Source organism: Erithacus rubecula (genome assembly GCF_903797595.1).
Source record: "Erithacus rubecula genome assembly, chromosome: 1".
In the NCBI taxonomy this organism is placed as follows: Eukaryota; Metazoa; Chordata; class Aves; order Passeriformes; family Muscicapidae; genus Erithacus; species Erithacus rubecula.
The window spans coordinates 16,992,325-17,012,575 of NC_136658.1; the positions used below are offsets into that span (position 1 = coordinate 16,992,325).

The 20,251-nt window shown below is 40.3% G+C and overlaps 1 protein-coding gene across 2 annotated transcripts in view; it reads left to right on the forward strand.

Annotated features, from left to right (window-relative positions):
• Positions 1–2,470: 2,470 nt before the first annotated feature.
• Positions 2,471–20,251, forward strand: part of CBLB (Cbl proto-oncogene B) — a 123,760-nt gene continuing 105,979 nt past the window's right edge. For both annotated transcript variants that reach the window (XM_079302637.1, XM_079302636.1), the window contains exons 1-3: positions 2,471–2,638; positions 3,480–3,638; positions 12,939–13,189. In XM_079302637.1, the coding sequence (XP_079158763.1) occupies positions 2,480–2,638; positions 3,480–3,638; positions 12,939–13,189 (569 nt within the window). In that variant the 5' untranslated portion in view covers positions 2,471–2,479. The remainder of the gene's footprint in view (positions 2,639–3,479; positions 3,639–12,938; positions 13,190–20,251) is intronic.

Here is a 20,251-nt window from a genome sequence, read left to right on the forward strand (position 1 = left end):
CTTGCATGTAGCCCAAACAGAAAGATGCTCTTTCCTCGAGACTTAAAATACCTGCACTGAAGAACTCTGTGGTCTCTCAATGGATCTATAATGGCAGGTTAGCTTCTCAGTTTAGCCTATTGGAGAGCCTGAAGCTGGGCAGTAGGAATATGTGGACATTAACACATGCTTCTGGCCTGTATTGAAATATTCCAGGTGCCCAGTGCCTCCAATGATCACCTTTAACGCTTATGGACCCCACGGATCCAGCAGGCAAGCTAAGTTTTATGTGCTGACTGCTAACAAGACATGCCCTGAACTTCAAACACAGCAGCTGTTTGCTCCACTCCTCTCAGCCTCACCTCTCAGCTGTCTCCTGTCAAACAGCCTCGTCACTCTGTGCTTGAAGCCACATCAGCACTGCTGTCTTCCCATCCTCCCACAGCACAGCCTGCAGAATCCTGACCCATCCTTAACAGCCTTGATGCTGGAGCCATGGGTATCTCTTCCACCTGCTCTCCCAGCTGGCTTGCTTCCAGTGTACTCACATGACCCCCTGAGGACTGCAATTCCCAGAATGTCTGTACTTACTGTGCAGCACAGGCAATGAGAGAACACTGCTTGAAAACCACTCACCTTCCCCCTGGAGCTGGCTACTCCCTTAAGAGCAGATGCAGCACAGATGCCGAGGGATGCAGGGAACCAAGCTGCTCGCTCCTGCCGCCCTGCACTCGGATGAACTGCAAGACACCATGACTCAGCCCCAGACGGCTACCAGGAGCTCACAGATCACAGCTCCTGGCACAGAGAGGGATATGTAGGGAATGACATAACAGCAATGAAAGCAAAACAATCCAGAGCAGGAACCAAAGACTTTACAAGTTCTGAAAAAGCGTCAGCTCCTCTGCTTTTTTCACAACCGAGTGGGAGATAGCGACAGAGCGAGCAGTCACTATCAACTTGATCTTACCATGTTTCTTTGAGCTCCAAAGAAAAAAGGGATAGGGACATCTGCCACAGAAAAGTTTTAAACCAACACGGGCAAGAGAGTAATTTACAGAGACTACAATAAAATGAGAAGCTTACCCACTTAAGGCTAATAACTGCCAATTCATATTTAAAAACTACAGACGAACAACCTTTGAGGAAGACATTATTGATATGATTTTATTGTTTTGTGTGTTCATGACATATTTTAAATCAATAGGAAGACACCTACAATAAAAATACCTATAAATTACAAAATGAATAAAAGCAACACTGAAACACTCAACAAGTTTTTCTACTGTTGTACCTGATTCTGATTTTATTAAAAGTCAAATCCAAGAAAAAGTAGGAAAAAACTCAAGAAAAACAACAAACGGTTATAAAAGGAAATCTTTGGAAAGAAAACTACTATGAAAACCGTATTTGCAGATATTTTGAAAACTGAAACTTAAAAACACTCCTTTAACACTTTAAAATATAGTCTTTAGAAAATAAAAACTTTGATGCCAGGTGTTGCATTTCTGTTTCCTTTTATGCCAGCCCATTAGAAGACGAACCCTTGCAAAGTGCTCCTCCCTGGACAATCTCCATAAAGATCTGAAGTCAAGTGTCTTGTACCCAATGCAGGTAAGCCTCACTCCTTGCAGCGTTCAAGCATAACAATCAGTTCAGTTTTATTTACCATATCCCCATGGGAAGCGTTTCTATGAAAATAATCGCATCCAAAAGGGTTTTTTAAACTAGAAAGTGCTTACATTTTCTCTCACCATCTTTCGGAGCCCCCCAGCCCATTTACAGCTTGGAAATCTGAGCACTAGCCTAACAGCAAAGGTCCCTCATTCTGAGAAAATTAAAATTAAAAAATAAAAAAAAAATAAACAAAGGAAAAAAAAAAAAACAACGTAATAGAACAAGAAAAGAAACCAGACAGAGGGAAAACAAGTTCTTGTTCTTTGTGGCCACAGAAAAACCCCAGCGAACTCCCAAAAGCGCGAAGGGGAAGCGCAAAGGCAGCGCAGTCCAAAGGCGGCAGAACTATCGGCTGTTAACACGCCCTGAGCGCTCCGGCAGGCCGGGGTCCCACAGCCCCGGCAGGGAGAGAGGGACGGACGCGCTGCCACAGCCCCTGCAGACCGCAGAGCCAGCGACAATCTCAGCGTCCCCACGCAGGCAAACCCCACCCGGCCCTCGCACCAGCCAAGGCCTCAGGCCGCCCCTCAGCCGGCGGGCCCAGGCGGGACGGAGCCGCACGCCCCCCGGCCCGACCCCGGCCGCTCTGCCGCCGCTCCCCGCCGGCCGGCCGCCCCTTCCCGCCCCCTCCCCATCCCGAGCCCGCTCCCGGCCGCTGCCCCGCCCCGTGCCCACACCCACGCCCATTCGCTGGACGCCGCGCCAATCAAGCGAATTGGCCCTTGCGATTGGCTGTGGTGCGGCGGCGCTGCCGCCCCCGGCAGAGGGCCGCGCTGGCGGCGCGGCGCGCAGGCGCGCACGCAGTGTTGTCCCGGGGGTGGGCATGTTCCGAGGAGAGGAGCGGCCGCCAGCGCGCCGCGGGGAGGGGGCGGGCGCGGCTGGAGGAGCGGGGCCGCCGCCGCCGGGGAGCCAGCCTCACTTCCTAGGAGTGCGGGGAGACCACAGCCTGCCGGGGGCTGCGAGCGGTGCCACAGACAGACCTGTGCGTGTGCATCTCCTTCTCCCTCTCTCTCTCCCTCTCTGTCTCTTTTGCATGTGCCTGTAGGACTCTCCATACACGCGTGCACACTCGCGCCCACCCGCCGGCCGGGCTGGGCTGGGGTACGGGAGGGCGATTCGGGCGGCGGGGCAGCGGCTCTCCGCGCTTCCCCGCGGGGCAGCGCTCGCTCGCCCGCCGCCAGCAGCAGGCGCACGGGGCAGAGACCTGCGGGCGGCCGGCGCGGAGCGGAGCGGAGCGGGATGCGCTCCGCCTGCCTCCCGCGGCACCGGAGGGAGCGCAGCCTCGTCCGGAGACACGCTCCGCCGCGGGGCTGACGAGCTGCCTGCCGCCGCCGCTCCCGGCTCTCCCGGCGGCCGCTGTCGCCCTTGGCACACGGCCGTGCGGTGCCGGGAGCCGGGTCCGTGTGCGCGCCGCTGCCCCCGCCTGCCCTGCGGGTTCCTGCCTGCCCGCTGCCTTCCTCTGCTCCCTCCTCCCGCTCCTGCCCCCGCTCTGCCGCGGCCTCTTTTGTTGTGCGGTGCCGGGCATGTGCCCGCGGCCGGCGGGCGCAGGGACGGGCAGGGGCGCGGCGCGGAGCCGGGCGCGGGTGCGTTCCCCCCTCCCGGGTGCCGGTGTTGACATTAAATCGCTTCTGCCAATGTAAACCCGGGCCAGGTGGGTTTACGCCGTTGGTCGTGAAAAGTTAAGCTTGTTCCTAAACATGCCCTGATCTTGCCCTTTCCTGCCCGCGGAGAAGGAAGCGTTGCCTGGCAGGCTGCTGCGGGTTCTGTGACAAGATGTTGCCGGAGCACCTTGTGAGCCTGTGTTTCTCTGTCCTTGCGGCCAGCTTGGCTCCCAGATGGCCAATTCCCTGAACGGCCGGAACCCGCGCAAGGGACGGATCCTGGGCTTCATCGATGCCATTCAGGATGCTGTGGGCCCCCCCAAGCAGGCAGCTGCCGACCGCAGGACTGTGGAGAAGACCTGGAAGCTTATGGACAAAGTGGTGGGTGTCTCTGTGCGTCCGTGAATACACACAGTGAAGAATGGGGCTATTCAAATAGGTACACAGGGGCAAACAGCTTCCTGCAGCTCCGAGTGCTGTGCTGCATGTGCCTCGGGAAGTTAGGGGGGACTTATGTTTTAGGTTATTTAAGCATCATTTGTCTTTTTTTTTTTTTTATTTTATTTTTCTTTCTAGTGGCCTCTGGCTATGTTTTTTAAAATCTTGGTTTGTGGAAGGAAAACAAATGTGTGTGTTTGCCTTAGGCTATTGTTATTTTCAGATCCTTTAAAATGACTCAAAGTTGTAGAACTGTCCTAACCAAAAGCTGCTTAACTTAGACTTGTAATCACATATTCTGTGTGTTTCATGTTGTGTCACGCTGTTAGTCTGCAAACAAGACCTCTGAAGTATTAAACTTCAGTTAAGCTAATTGTCCTGTGAGATACATTGGTGATGGCAACATAGATGTGTTTGTGCTTTTAGGAATGTGCGTGGGGACTGGAGGATGTCACTCTTGTCAGTTTAGTAAACAGATTAGTATGGCATGCCTAACTTTAAAAGTATGTGTTCTGCATTTTAATGACTTATAAGTACGTCTACTATTAATTTTGAAACTAGAAATACACTGTACTGAATCTCAATTTTCAGGAAGTGGGGGGATAGACTATAGATTTTTAGCTCTTATGCTTCCCCTCACCAGCCTGATACATTTTGTTCAGTATCCTTTGAAATGACAGCTTGTATTATGACAGATAATCTAGGAGAGTGCTTTACCAGTGGTAAGAAGAGTTAGATTGTAACATGGTTTGCTGTTCAGGAGATGCAGGCACTCTGCCTTGCACAGGGGTGATACTTAAAAGCTTCCTCTTGAAACTGCTGAGCAGTGAGGATTGCTACCTGTTGGCCTTGGGTCTCTATGGCGATACAGTTACCACTTTTTAACGCTGTCATTCTCTGGGATTTAGTGCAACTCATTGATTTCCTGGTGACTCTTGTGAAATAAGGTGTTCAACATGCCTTCATGGTCGTAATTAGTTGTACTGGAAGGATAGAGACTATTTCAAGTAATATACCTTTACAAGTGTTAAAGTTTTTTTTAAAGTCTTTGTGGGCTCTTTTTTTGATTCTTCAAGAATAGTGTGTGCATTTCCACTGTGTGTGTTGATAGCAATTATAGACTGAAACTCCAGCTTTAATAAAAATGGTTATTATCACAAAGACTTTGTTGACATTTTCCTGTTAATGTTACAGGATGCTGTCAACAGCGAGTTCTCTTGTACTAAGAACTGCAAATATAAATACTCCAAAGTAGGTACTCTTCTTCAGTAGGAGGAAGTTTTCAGCTTGGAAGCTGGGAATCTGGTTTGTTGTTGAAACCACGTGGGGAATGCAGAGCTCTGATTTCCCTGTGTCAGGCCTTTTACAGATCTATATAGTAAGGGTATACCCTGACTTGTTGTATAATCACAGTTACCAGAAAGACTTTATCCCACTGCTTAGACTTCTGGATTGCTTTCATTTATCCAGTCCAGGATAGCTGTGTTTGTCACAGCCCATCAGAGCAGCCAGGAAGGCCTGTTTGGTAGAAGTCACTGGAAAGGCTGGCCATTGTGCTGTGCTTCCTTTTTCATTTTACTGGATAAGTGTCCTCAATTTGGATCTTTAATGTATCCTCTTTAAGCTGCTTTCAGTTAATCAAATTTTATTTCAAAATTGTATTAAAGTATACCAGACAGGATGATGTCATAGTGTGAGAATGCTCTAGCTTGTTGGTTGAGTTTTTAGCATTTGTAGTGAAGGGATGTGTTTGAGCAAATTTAATATGCTGGCAAACAAATTTCAATTTCATAGCCTTGTGTGGCAGTAGGCACAGGAAGGACATTTTTTCTTCCACCTAGATCAAACCCAGGGATTAAAATCAGAAATAGAAACCTGCTTGATCAACTGTTGTTTTAAATCCCATTTCTGGAGTGTGTCCTATGACTTATTTCTGTGGTGGGTCACAGATCAAATTAATACCTAGCAAAGGCAGTAGCTCTGCCAAGTCACTGGGGTGCTACCCATAGTAAGGTTGTGGCTTGGAGGCCTATGTTACTTGTTGTAATAACAGTTATTATGCTTGTTTATTCTTAAACTATTGTAGCTGTGATAACCATCTTATTGCTGTAGTAAGGTAGCTGAAGTTTTCCCCATTCTAATGATGTTGAGAAAATGAATAATGGAGGCAAAGCAAAGCTTTCATCTTGACCAAACACTGAAAAAAGAGCAGCCTTAAAAACTAGTGGCAGTGCTCAATAATTTCTGGTTTGCATTTTTTTTCTTTTTTAAAATTGCCATCTTCTACCTTTTCTTCATTTCTTTCTGTAATTTTCTGACCTGTTTTTGGCAGATGAGGTTTTCTATATGTATTACTTGTTTGCAACAAAAAGGGATTAACCAATATTGCAAACATTCCTGCCCTATAAGAACTGTAATATGAGGGTAGTTTTGTGGTGTATGCAAAAATTCTGGCTACCTAGACACCATGCAAACTTCTTTGTGTAGAATTGGTTATGTGTCCTGCTTTCAAATTGTTCAGATTTCATGATAATTTCCATGGGCTGATACTTTAGGTTGGAATAGGCAGAGTATTACAGTTCTGTTTGTGTGCTTTCTCTTTAAAGTTTTATTATCAGTCTGAAAATAATCATAGATTTTGAAGAAGAGTTCTTTAGCAGGACAGTGCTGGAATAGTGCTCCTGCTTAGATTCTTGTTTGTAAAAGTTATCATAAGCAACATTCTTGCAGGGAATAAAAAAGTAACCTGCATGTAGATAATCAATGAATGTAAAATTCTATCTGTCTATGTATCTTTCCTTTTTATACTTCATACACTGGGATCTATACTTTTTGTGGTTTATTGGGATGTCTTACATGAATTACAGTACTAACTGCATTATTAAAGGGAAAGCAACATTAGCATCAATGTTCAGAAGGTTTGTATCCTGTAAATAAATGAAAAATGGTTGCTGTTAACAAATAACTCAGGTCTTCCTTTAAACTGTGCATGAATTACATGAGGTTTTTTTTGTTTTTTTTGGTTTTTTTTCTGAGATTATAAACCTAATGGCTTTGAAAACCTAGACCCTAGCCATGTGTTACTATTTGAGAATAATGGTGTGTTGAGACCAGCCTTGGGAGAGAATTACTACTATGTAAACATCAGAATAGTTAGGTCAGTTGACTGCTTGGGCTCTTTAGAGTTGCCAGTACTATTTTTTCACACTTCACTCCTGTGGGATTCAAGCTGATAAAATTGTGACACATTCTGAAGGGGATTTTTAAAACAGGTATATATTCATCAACTTTTAATCAGTTTTCATTGCTCTTGTGCATTGGACCTGAAAATAATTAAATTTTCTTCTATGAGGATTAACAATATTGCCTAAACTATTTGGGTGCACTATCATGGCCCACCTGTTTCTTGACTCTGACTGTATAAATGCAGATGGCATTGATTTACTATTTAGTAATTATTTAAGAGCAAACTAGAGTGCTTTTAAAAAGCTTACACTATCGACTTAGTGAGTTAAAACTGTGTTACCTCTGTGGATTAGTATTGTGGTTTTTCTTTAAATTAACATCTGTCAGCATCTGAGTGTATAGGGCATGGTAGTTGAAGGTATGTGTGCATTGGTTATCCTTTGCAAAACTTCATGTAATTGATTCTGGTCAAAGTTGGTAGGAAATCTTGTCCTGCATATGCTGCTTATGGAAAAAGAACACAAAATTAAACAGAGAAACAGAAGCTTCTCTCTTTCTTATTGGAAGAAAGTAAAATTACCCTCTAAAGTCAACTGTCCTTGTGTGTCTGTGGCATCAACATTCTTATTGTTTATTCTTCCACTGTGGAAACATATGGCTCAGTGTGGTAGCTGTTGAACAAGCACTTACTGTATTCTCAGGCAAAAAGATTGGTGTTTAGGTGACCTCTACTTATATTCTGGTGGGAGCTTTTTTTCTATGGAAAATTAAATGTTTTGCAGTTCAGGTAACTTCAGGTAGGAAGAAATCTCTGTCGAAGAAGTGTAATGTTCAAACTTGGACAATTTTCCTTATTAGCTCCTCCTGATTAATTTTTTCAGAATTCATTGTTAGTTGCATTGGATGCTGTGGATTGCTGGAGAATTGTAATGGTATCTTAACTGCAGAGCTACTATTATGCTGTCTGTGTTGTGTCAAGGCTGTTTCAAATTCTTGGGCTATTTTATGCAGGATGGCAGAAGATGCTTGTTCAGTTGGGCAGTTTGGAGGTGAGTTTTGGAAGTGTGTGAGCACTGATGCTCCATCTGACCCATTCACTGCAGCTGAAAACTGCGTTCAGCGGATGTCCTACTCATTAGATACTTATTCTGTTTTAGCTGAGTGACTTTCCTTGTATTGTCTTTGACTAGCCTTAGGTGTTTAAACAGATTGTGTTAAGGCTGCTATACTTTGTTTGAGCATGTGTCCTTTTGTCAAATGAGTCAAGGGCTTTCAGCTTTGCTTTAAAAAGTGAATAGAAGATAGTTTTTAGCAAGAAATTACTTGTCTATGTGCAATAGGCCTCTATTACTCTCATCTCCAATGATGCTATGGAGTAGTGCCTTATGAATTAAGTCAAATATCTTCAAAAGTGTTAGTAGTGGCATTTATTTTATTTATTGTTATTTTGCTTAGAGGTGGACAAGGAGAGAAGGGGAAAGGGGGTTAATGTTTTTTCTGCCAAGGAACTAGAGTTAATTTGTCTGGAAGCTCCAGAGGTAACTATTTCAAAATCAGTTTCTGGTAGTTTAAGGTAAAGCCTCAGTTTTCAAAGAATTGCACTCCCATTGTTTCTGTGATTTTGGATTAAGTACTTGGATTTTCCCGAATATGAGCTAGTGAAAGGAGCTTAATTTTGTCTCAGTTTGCCTCAATAAGAGAGATATTTTTTACTAACTTGCTTACTGCTTTTTATTTTTACCACCGAGTGCTTGCTAAATATATACATGCTTACTTCCAGTCATAACAATACAAAAATCACACAGTGATGTGATTCATGTCCGCTCCTAATGTGTTGGTAAGAGTTGCCTTGTAAAGTGCAATGTAGAGCTCTTTATTTTAGGGGTGTTGGGGTTTTTTTTGTGTTTGTTTGTTTTGAGTTTTGTTTTCTTTTGAAGAAAGGTCTTGGCAAATCTTTTGCGTCAGCAGGTGTCATTTCTTATTGCTTACTTTTAATTGTGAACTGCTGTGGTATGTGTCAGGACATCCTGACTGGAAACCATATGGTTTACCAGCCATCTCCTTACAGACTTACTTCCTTTGAAGCCTTGTGTGCTCTGTGAAGTGAAGGAAACCTTATACTACTTCAGTGGATCACTGATTTGAACATAATGAGTATTTTTTTTTTCAATTATAATGCATGAAACTAGTGAAGGTGTTGAAGAATTTTTGTGAGGCTTTCTTAGAAGCTTATTTTAAAATGGAAAATTCTGCTAATGTGCTGTATTTATCTCTCCAAATTCAGAAAGTGAAGCCTTGCAAACTATCTTTTATGTAATAATGTGAGACTGAAGAAAACTTCCTAGAACTTCTGAAAGAGAAAATAGTTCTTCCTTGTAACTGGATATTTTTTTTGTATAGCTGAATGGACTGGCCGTTGAAACTACAGCAGCTATAAGCAAATTGGTTTTTCTTATTTTAGTCTTTTAAAGGTATTCCTAATATATATTAAATCACTTATATTCTGCTTGGGCACATCTGAGCAAAAAGATAGATTTCAGAAAGATAATTCTTTGTTCATGAGATTGAAGTTAGGGTAAATAAGTAATTCAGAATGATTGCAGCCTTCTCTGCTTGTGGTTTGCTCTCGTTGCTCACTTTTTTCTCTGAACAAACATTTTGATCTTTCAGATGTTTTTTCCCCCCCTTGATTTTTACTTCAGAGGGTTGCAAGGCCTGATCTGTGACAGATTTGCGTCACCTGTAGTTGGTCTTGTGAAGAATGTCAGTCTGGTTTCAAGTTTTCACTAAACCAGAAATCAGAGTGAACTCAAAGTTCAGAGGAAAAAAATCTGGTTTTCATAAAGATTTTCACTTCTGTATTTGGGATTCCAGTTCCTTCTTACTCTTCTACTCAAAGAAATTCATGTATGTCTCTGCATGGATGATTTTCAGTTCTTGCTACACATGTAAGATTCTTTGCCCGTGTTCCTGACATCTCCTTAGAGAATTCTATCTGTCAGCATAACTTCAGTGCTTTCCTGATCTTGAAAAAATGCTATCATAGCCAACCTTTATTCTTTGAGAATCCTGCTTTAGACATCTCCTAACCCACAATTAGGGCCCTGTTGTTCCTTTTTTATTATCCTGATGACCTTATCTTTATCACATAAAATATAAATGGTATTTTCAGTTTCAAAGATGATCAAATATCAAATATCTTTATGTTTTATTTTTTTTTTTTTTTTTTTTTTTTTCATTCTAGCTTGTTCTCTACTTGAACGAGTTCTTTTATAAGTCATTAAATTATTTGAGACCTTGCTGGGAACTTTGCAGTTTGTGTCTAGAAATACCAAGCTGCTGGTGTTCAGTCTCTGGACCACTCTTCAGCTCATGCATTCCTATTTGCCTGCTTCTGGTTTTTTTTATCCTTCTGAGATGTAAATTTCTCTGGGATGAGGACTGTTCTACAGCACATCAGAAGGGTTCCTGATGTATTATTTGGTCTAAAAATTGAAAGAATAATAGAAGTTACTAAACAATCAGTGAAATGAGGAGAGCTATTGGAAATGTCATGTTTTAAATACTGTTTTGAATGATGCCAGACTTTTGTCCACTGTATCTCCACTTTTCTAACTATGACCCCCTATTACCTCAGTCTAATTGCCTGGTTGTGTTCTTGCATAGTATCTTTCAGTAACAAACTATTACCTGTTTACTTTGCTGGTTGGGGTGCATGAAGGTCTGTTAGTGGCAGCAGTCTTAAGGCAGTGAATTTCTCAATAGTGTAGATGTAGAAATTACAGGAGAATTCAGTGATAGAGCTTTGAATTTAGAGAAGTGAGTGTTACAGGATACAGATTTGTTCCCCTCTCACCCAGAAAAGCTCAAGGATGCACTTTTTTCAAGTTGATAGATTAGCAGGAATAGGAATCTACTTTCAGCAGTATTAAGATGTTTTTATAACCTCATTAGTTACCTCAAAAGAATGTCAAAGTCACTAATATATAATGTGGCGATCTCCAAATGATGCCTATAAAACTTTTCTACCACATGGTCTTAATTTTTTTCATAAGTGTTTGCATATGTACAGCTGCACACATATCTAGAATGTGTCCCTATTCAGTGTTTTAGCTCAGTGCAACAGCAGTCAAAAACTGCCTGTTAGTTTTAGTCTCTTTTCTTTCTAGAACTGAACATTACAGAACAAACTATCAGAAAATTTAGATAGGCAGGAGACAATTCTAATCTTGTTCTGTTAGGGATGTAGGAAACAAAGAGTACCTTTCTCTTCCAGTAATATTTCCAGTGAAAACTAGATTCTAATAAATGTATTCTATTAGTCTGAACTTACCATTTGTGCCATTTGGGATCACAGTGATTCCAAATTCAATGAGATGTTTTCTTCAATTTAGTTTAAGTGACAAAGTTTTAGTAGTGTAGGGACTACACGGGTAGTTCTGCTGAGGCACTGCCAAAGCTCCAAGATGGATCTGCAACTGCCTGAGGTTGATCCCATCTGAAACAGTGATGCCTCAGGGGCAATGTCTTAAAGAAGGGGAAGAAAAGCTACTATGCAGAAGCAAATTGCAGCCAGGAAGAGGGGAGTGAGCATATATGGGTAAACAACTCTGCAGCCACACAGCTCAGTGAAGGAGGGAGAGGTGTTCTGGGTGCTGGAGCAGAGATTCCCGTGCAGCCCATGGTGGGGACCATGCAGATCCACATGGAGCTGACATTCCCTGTGAGCCATGGAGGATCCCACACTGGAGCAGGCTATGCTTGAAGGAGGCTGTGACACCATAAGGAACCTGGGCTAGAACACCCCTGGCAGGACCTGTGGTCCCATGGAGAGAGGAGCCACATAGGAGCAGGTTTCCTGGCAGGACTTGTGACCCTGCAGAGGACCCATGCTCAGCAGCCTGTGCCTGAAGGACTGCACCCTATGGAGGGATATGTTCTAGAGGAGTTCATGAAGAACTGTGGTCCATGAGAAAGCCATCTTTAAACTTCCCCAATTTGAGTCTGTCTCCTGTGGGAGGACCCCTGTCTGGAGCAAGGGAAGAGTGTGAATTCTCCCACTGAGGTGGGAGGAGTGGCAGAGACAAGGTGTGATGAACTGACCACAGCCCCCATTCACCATCCCCCTGTGCTATGCAGGGGGGGAGGTAGAGTGCAAAATAAAATCAGGCCCAGGAAACAGGGAGTGGTGGGTGGAATGTGTTTTTAAGGTTTGGTTTTATTTTCTTGTTGCTCTGCTCTGATTTGATTGATAAATGAATTAAGTTTCCCAAATTGAGGGTAAGTACCTTAATATTAAGTACCTGTGACAGTATTTGGTGAATGATTTCTCCCTGTCCTTGTCTTGACCTATGAATCTTTTGTTATGGGTAGGGGAATGAGAAAGAAGCTTTGGTGGGCACCTCCTCATCTAGCCAAAAGCAAAGTGCTGAACTTCTATTCCAGCCAGGAGCTGGAAAACAATGAGTTCATAATATTTTTGTTTCCTGGTTTACAGTATCTGTTTTTGGATGACCTAAAGGCTGTCTGTTGTAGATAATAACTTTTGAACCACTGTCACAGTTCAGACCATTTTCTTATGTGCAGGGCTTTCAAAATTAAATTTCCCTAGGGTCTAAGAGGCTATATTATTGTATAGAGAGAGCCAGCAGATGACAAAGTAATTTATGTGAGTTCTTAGTAGATACTTAAACACCTGTAGCCAAGTTAACCTGCAGAAAACACATTTCTATGAAAGTACTGCTCTTGGCATTTGTTGCATGCCATGTTTTGATATGCTCCTTAGCATATATTAGACAGGGAAAGACATACTTTAAGGGCAAAGCCACAAAATATATAGGTAAGCTTGTTTGCTTTTTATAGATGTGACAAGATTAAGTCAAATTTTGCCTCTTGTAATGTTATAAACTATGCTGGAATTTCACAGAATATGAATGAAGTAGGATTTAATTCTTTAGACTGGAGGTTAGAGGAATGTATAATACCCAGTAAATTTTAAAACATCAGATCAGTTTTTGTCTCAATGGATCTTTTACATTCTCTTGTTTTTGCTTTTAGGTAAGATTGTGCCAAAACCCAAAGCTTCAACTCAAAAACAGCCCACCTTATATACTTGACATTCTACCTGATACTTACCAACATTTGCGACTTATTCTGAGCAAGTATGATGACAACCAGAAACTGGCACAGCTCAGTGAGAATGAGTATTTTAAAATCTACATTGACAGTCTTATGAAAAAATCCAAACGGGCCATAAGACTCTTTAAAGAGGGAAAGGAAAGAATGTATGAAGAGCAGTCACAGGACAGGTAAGTGATATACTTAATATGAAATACATAATCTGGTCTGTCTGCATTCTTAACGCTGTTGTCTGCAGCCATTGTGTTTTTGACATTTTTAATTATTCAAAGAGCAGAAATATTTATTGCTATTGGATTCATTGACCCTGCAGGTCAATCAGTAATTTGCTGGATTTGTTTCACTGTGTGTTCTTATCTGTCACTTTGTGACCTTTAAAACCAAATGCACTTCCTTCATAAAACATTCATTTCATTTTAATAACTTATTCACAGGGCTTACAGTATGTAGTTTTTCCTGAGGTAGAGAGAGTGGCTCTTAACTTGGATTGAGCTTGACCTCCCTCCCTACCCTTGATCCTTAAACTTTGGTAGCCATGATGGATATTGACTTAGAGTTTTCACAAGTTATGGAATGAAGCAAAACAGCATTCACACTTTTCAGGTATTATGTGATTTTATGGTAGAGCAATGATAATGTTAGTAATGCTGTGAAATGAAAGCATCCTAAAGGATTCTTGATTTAAAATGGTTCAGTTTTAATAAAAGGAATTAATGTCCACTTTATCTGAACTCTTGGTCGTAATTGAAGAGATTTTTAATATTTGATTACCTAATATTTAAAAAAAATTATACTTCAGAAAATTGTGTGCAAGATCTACATTCTTGTTTTGGGAAGAGGGGGATACAACACTGTTGGGGTCATTAGGCTTTGCCTTATGTGGTATTAGTGTAATTCTATTCAAACAAAAGAGACAGTGCTCTTTAAGTCTCCCCTTTTTAAAGGAAATAGTGAGGAATGAGATGTCAAGTGAATGGAGGATTGGATTCCTGCTCTTCTGTCTGCATTTGAGCTCCGAGGCAGGCATGGTGGCAGTATAGTTTTACAGCTGGTGAAATTGTTGGTAGGAGCAGTGAAATGTCTACATTCTTGTAAATGTCACTGCTGTTATGTTTGAATTATACATATGTTCCTTCCAGATCTTTGGCAATGATTATAGCTACTCAGTCTACTGTGGTAGACTTTTGGGCTGAAATTTGCTTGACATCTAAGGACTTTTTTCTTAAAGAACTTCAAGACTATCCAGGTGTGAGCATACTGAGGCAAAAATATTCCAGGAGGAGCAAAATTCCCCGTTTAAGGTGTATAAGTGATCACTAAAGATTTTAATTAATGATTTTTTTTCTGTTTGAATCTGTAAGTGTGTAAAGCAGTGTTTTCACTGTAGATGCATTGTTACCAGAACTCCTGAGAGAGCTGTCCATCACTGAGCCTATGGCTGCCTGCTTTAGGCATCCCATTTGGTTTTATGTACAAAGGACATATGAACTTTTTATGACAAGTGAAATTTGACAGAAGTAGTTGGATTATATAAGCAGGTTTTATTTTGACTTACCTGTGTTGTATGAAAACCTAATCTAGTTACAGGTTTGCTTTAAGTTAGCAAAAATTGAAGCCAATTTCAGTGTCACTTTTTCAAAATACTTCCTGTAAGGTCTGTGCAATCATTCAGGCAGTATGTAGTAACTCTATCTATTTGCTAGAGTTGCTTTTTTCCAGTTACCTGTTTCATTTCCTGCATTAGGGTAATAGTGGTGATAGAAGGACGTATTTTGTGAAGCACAGAATTTTTGAAGAAGGTATAGTTAGCATATTTGGTCTATTTGGGCCATTCTTGTGAGATGGTTGGAGAGGAGGAGTTTTAAATCGTATGGATGAAGTTCACTGAATCCCAATAACTATTTCAGGCTTTTAAAATTACTATTTGAGAAGCTGACAGCTATTGTATTTTGCTTAACTGATGGAGTTCAGAGCTTGAGAAGAGGAGTGTAGTGGAAATGTTTTTCTTGTGTTCAAATTGTTAGTTATGTTTCCTATACAAATTGCATTCTGTCAGGATGCTTAAACAAAAAAATTGTAAGCCTTACTTCTTTAGATCATGACCCATGTCATTCCAAGTAAAAGTCTGTACCTTTATGATTTCAGTGCATCCTCTTTTGTCTGCTGGTGATGATCTGTACGTGTGTCCTAGTTTTAGGTTGAATGAAGGTGTGCTTTTTTGCTGAACCATATAACTAAGTATCTGCATCCTGCTAATCAGTGCTTCAATATACTTGATCATGCTAATACTTGGTAACTTAGCAAAAGAAGTTTTTAATGTGTTTAGCTTCTTTGCTTCCAAATATGCTTGCATTGACCTTATTTGTTAGCATTATAATGTAATTGTAGCAGTGATCATTTACAGATTGTATTTTTGAAGATGCTTCTAAAAGGCTGTCAAATTGAAGTAGCAGTAGCAATTTGTAGCAGAAGTATTGGGAGACAGTCAATTTTAAAAAAAGGTAAGGCAAATGTTGGCAGTTGCACAGCTTCTGTGGTTTTCATTCTTCTTCTGTTTTGGTTTCTGGGTAAAAGGGCATCATGGAAAAGAGAAGCTTCATTCATCAGAAATTTGATTGGTATCATTTTAACCCATTAGCATTATTGACTAATCTTTATTTCTATAGTGATGGTACATTTAGGAACCAGTGCCAATATACATGTGATTTCGTGTAATGACACAACAATTACTCTATTGTGAATAATTTATCATAAATTTTAGTTTTTGTGGATTCTGTGAATGAATTTTAGTTTTCAAAGATCCTGTGAATGAAACAAGTGAGAGAAGCAGCACTAATGCAGTGTAAGCTTTTGTGTTAGCCATTTGTAAATAATCTGACAAGTACAGTATCATTTCCATACCAAAGACATATGATAGCCATTTAAGAGTACTTGGTGCTGTCATCCTGTACTCTCTTGGATAGTCTTGCTAAGAGGGGAAAATAGGGTTTACAAGTTTGTTTTCTGTGCTTAGTTGCATCTATTTTCTGAGTATGGTGTCTTCTACAAAATTGTCTTTCCAGTTTTGTTTCTTAATGAAGCAAGAGATAATGTCCATTAAATTCTATATATAGAACTTATAGATATAGACTGAACAGAAGTCTTTCTATGAATCAAGTAATTTTACTTTTTGTCACAGATTTTACTTTTTAAATGGTTATTAATGCAAGGTTTTTAGAATTACTGGTTCAGGCTCATCTACTCTTAAAAGACTTTCTGTGTCTTTGAGGGGTTTGCATTGTCTTTTCTTCTTTTTGTTGCTTTTCTTTGTGCCTTTTGTTTACTAGGAAGTGAACTAAAGCTGGAAAGCATCATTTTTGTGAAGTTCAAACTTCCTTCCCTTTTGCTGTATTCCAGAATTAGGCATTCAGAAAAAATAAAACCTTTGTAGAATGGCAGCTTTTGAGACAAATGTGTTATCCAGGTGTAGAAATAATCAAGCACATAAGTTATAATAAGAAGACTATAGGAGGCAAAAAGTGGCAGTGGGGAGATTACATTTGGATTCATTCAAGGTGCTGGACATAGTCTTCACTTCTTGCTAATAGAGACAAGTGGGAGGTTTCCTGTGATCTCCTGTAAATCATATCCTTAGAATAATGTCTTTAAATTGAACTTATTCTCTGATTTTAAATATTTCTTGCCTTCTGCTGTGGGCCTATTATATGAGAAGAGGCAGAAAAGTATAAAACCAGGGTGTGTACTTATTTTTAAAAATATCTTAAAATGCTCCTTGGTTCAGACAAAGTTGGTTAGCTGTGTTTATTTTAAAGTGCCAAACCAGAAGTGGAAGGTGGATATTTCTTTAGTAGTGGATGGTATGGATGAACGTGTCAAGAGGAAACCTTTGGTGGCTTTGTGGTCAGGGAAGGAAGGTGTGCATGGAGGAAATATCAGAGTCAAAGAAGGTCTTCAAGGTGATCACAAAACCACTTCTGTTTCCATCTAGAAAGTCTTATTAAATTCTCTTTTGCATCTGACCACTTGGTGACTTGATTCAAATTGTGTTTCTATATTGTACAGCTTGTTTAAGTGTTGGTGCAGAATTCTGATAGTCTCTTAAGTCTTCTAAGGAGATCTTGTACATGCAATTCAAATGATAGTTCAAGTTCCCCTTTGTTACTGTTCATGTTTATAGGGTTTATAGAGTATTTAATTTCTCTTCCTTAAGTCTGTGTTGACAACTGTGATCAGTTATGGTACTTGGGTCAAGTCCTTGAACTGGTACACTAAAGTGCACAACATTCTTTCTGCCACAGAAATTTCTCACCTATTTCTCTTTATCCTGAAAGATAGATTTGATAGGAGGCTAAAATAGTATCAGGATGGGTGTCAGGTGTGCCAGCTGTAATGCAGTAGCCCTTTCTGTATTTCTGTCCTGTGGTGAGTATGAGGTAACTTACCCTGTTTGCTTGAATTACCTCTGCTTATATCAGAACCTTGCTGTTTTATTTAGAGGAATTTAGGAAGTTTATAACTTAGCTTGCCACACAACTTGTTTGTGTCCCCAGGCAGAGGAGGTTTTGTTGATTGTGGGAAGGATCAGGAAGAGTAAAGTTTTAGTTCAGCATGATTTTGTTTGGAGAAGTTAAGATTGTTTTGGCTGATTTTTTTTTTTTTTTTGTTTGACAAATAGAGCGTACTGATTCAGAAAAGGATGTTCATGGCCTTTTTCATAGAGCCAGTTTTGGCTTTTGGTTGATATCACACAGATAACTTGGTAATTGTCAAATAAAGGTTATGGGCATCCTGTGACCTGTTCTGTTTTCCAAGCTTATTATGTAGTTTTTGGTCTCCAGTAAATTCTGAGCTAAGCTATGCATACCATCAGTCTGTTGCTTAGCATGATATATAAACCTCTAAACTTATATTTAAAGTTTAGGTTTTAGAGGTATAATATGTTGAGTGTTTAATCTTGCTGAAGCTGAAAGAAAGGAATCTAGTATTTGTTTTCCCCCTCTTTTATTTATTAACCTATATTTCTAGATGATTCCTTCACTAGATTTTTAGTAAAAAAAGTTGCCTTACTCTACTTGAAAGTCTTCTGGAGTGTTGGCCCATTGCTCCAGTGTGTCCCTAGGAAAAGGAGGGCACTCTCTCTTTCAATATATAATGTATGATAAGGTAAATGGTAATGGAAGTTGGCTACAATAAATAGTCTCTAACAAAGAGGCTTCTGAGGAAAAGTGCATAACTGATTAGATGGGGTTGCATGATAATAGGAAATGCAATTAATTTTTTTTTTTTTTGAGCTTTTATGTTATGGTGAGAATTTTCACCCTCTTCTCCCCTCCTGTTCCTTAGATGTGATGTAAAACCAGATGTAAACCTAACAGCTTTAATAAACCTTTTGGTGTACCTGATCCACATGAGTAGTTGGGCTTCAGTGCAGATTTGATGGAGCACAAGCTGTTTGCTATTTTTGGTTATAGTTTAAATTAAAAAAGGAACGTTACACATACACACTTTTCAGACAAAGAGACTCTTGTTGCAGAGGGGAGGTGAGAATGTGTGGAGGTTACAAATGGTAGAGCAGTATTATGACAAGTTGTTCTCAGCATAAATGCAAACAGGCTGTGTGACGGCAGTTGTTGTAAGGCAGTATCTAAATTTTAGATTTTTTTTTTTTTTTTTTAATCATCTTCAGTGCTTGGGGGCGGGTATTGTCAAATGAGAACAAAGGATGTATTAGTACCAGAGTTACTTAGAGGCAACTATTTATTCAGATTGCAAAGGAAGACAAGGATTTTAAAATCACAAAAAATCCTAATGAAAAAATAATGGCTTGTAAATTCTCATAATTGATTTAGATCCTTGATTCATATCTATTTGTGTAGAGGAGAGATATGTGCACTTCGTCTTTCACTTTTTACTCTTATAAAATCAAACAGCATTTTGTATGCTAGTGAAAGGTCTCTTTCAAACATTATTTTACAAGTAATGTGGTGTTGACAGTCATGTCTGAGTAGAGTTCAGCTGGTTGTAAGGGGATGTATATATACAGTCTGATATTTTCCTTGTTGTCTTTTGTACAATTATTTATGCCTTATGAGTGTGCATGATGCTGTTGACAAATTTTAAGGTGCCATACCATTTATACCCATTTTGGGTAGGTATGAAAGCCCTCAAAAAGCACAGTTAGGTGAATCAGTCCTGTAAACTCTCCATATATTAGTTTCCTTTATGGTAAAGCTGATGATGGCTGCTGCTAGGATCATATAAAATGACTGATAGAATTTTCTATATAATTTCAGTTTATCTTTAGACCATAATATAGGATTGCACAATGGGACTGGGGGAAGTAGGTGTTTTCTGAACACACAGTACTTTTGGTCTGAGATGTCTGGAAATGCTCTATTGCAGTGAGGACACCAGTACCCATTTCTGGTCTGCAGCAGCCCTGTGTCTCACATCATTCCCACTTGCCTGCAGGGTCTGTATAGGGAGCAGCTGTGCTTGTGGGGGCAGGCATGGTCACCAGCTATAGAGCTGTGTCCTTAGGTATGATAAAGCTCAAGTTAGCAACGCTGGGAAATTTTTGAGAAGCAGACAGCACTGACTCCTAAATTAAGCACATAGCAAGGAAGGCTCCTATAATGGACCTGAATATATCTTTTGTCAATCACTTTTCTAGGTGCATTTGATATTTAGAAAATTTGGTCCCTGCTTCTCTATCTCCAGGAGTATTCTATGTTCAGTCATAAGGTTTTTTTTAGGATGCCTTCACCTCTAGCCTGCATGATGGAAGCTGCTTGCCATGAGAAAGATTATAGAAGAAAGAATCCATTTTTATGAACTGTATGCCTAAACTTATAAGCACATATAATTTTATTTTTAGACTGTGAAAAGAAATTATTTCCTTTTCGTAATCTTCTGTGGCATTGTTTTCCATTGAGAATTAGAAACATGAAAGAATAGAAGTCTGCTTTTATTCTATAAAGAGATGAAAAAAAAGTTGGTAATAATCACTTTCAAGTGCTAGACTTGCTGTTTAGTCAATAGAACTCTTTGAAAGTAAAGTAAAGCCAGTTTATAAAAACAAACATGCTGTAGTGGTAATCCTTTGTCCAAGGAATGCTTGATCCAAAAGCCAGCCTAGAAGACATGCTGTGTATCAAACCTATAGTAGAGACACTTTCACTAACCTGTAAAGTTAAAAAAGAGTAAGAAATAACCTTCATCTGAAAAAGTGG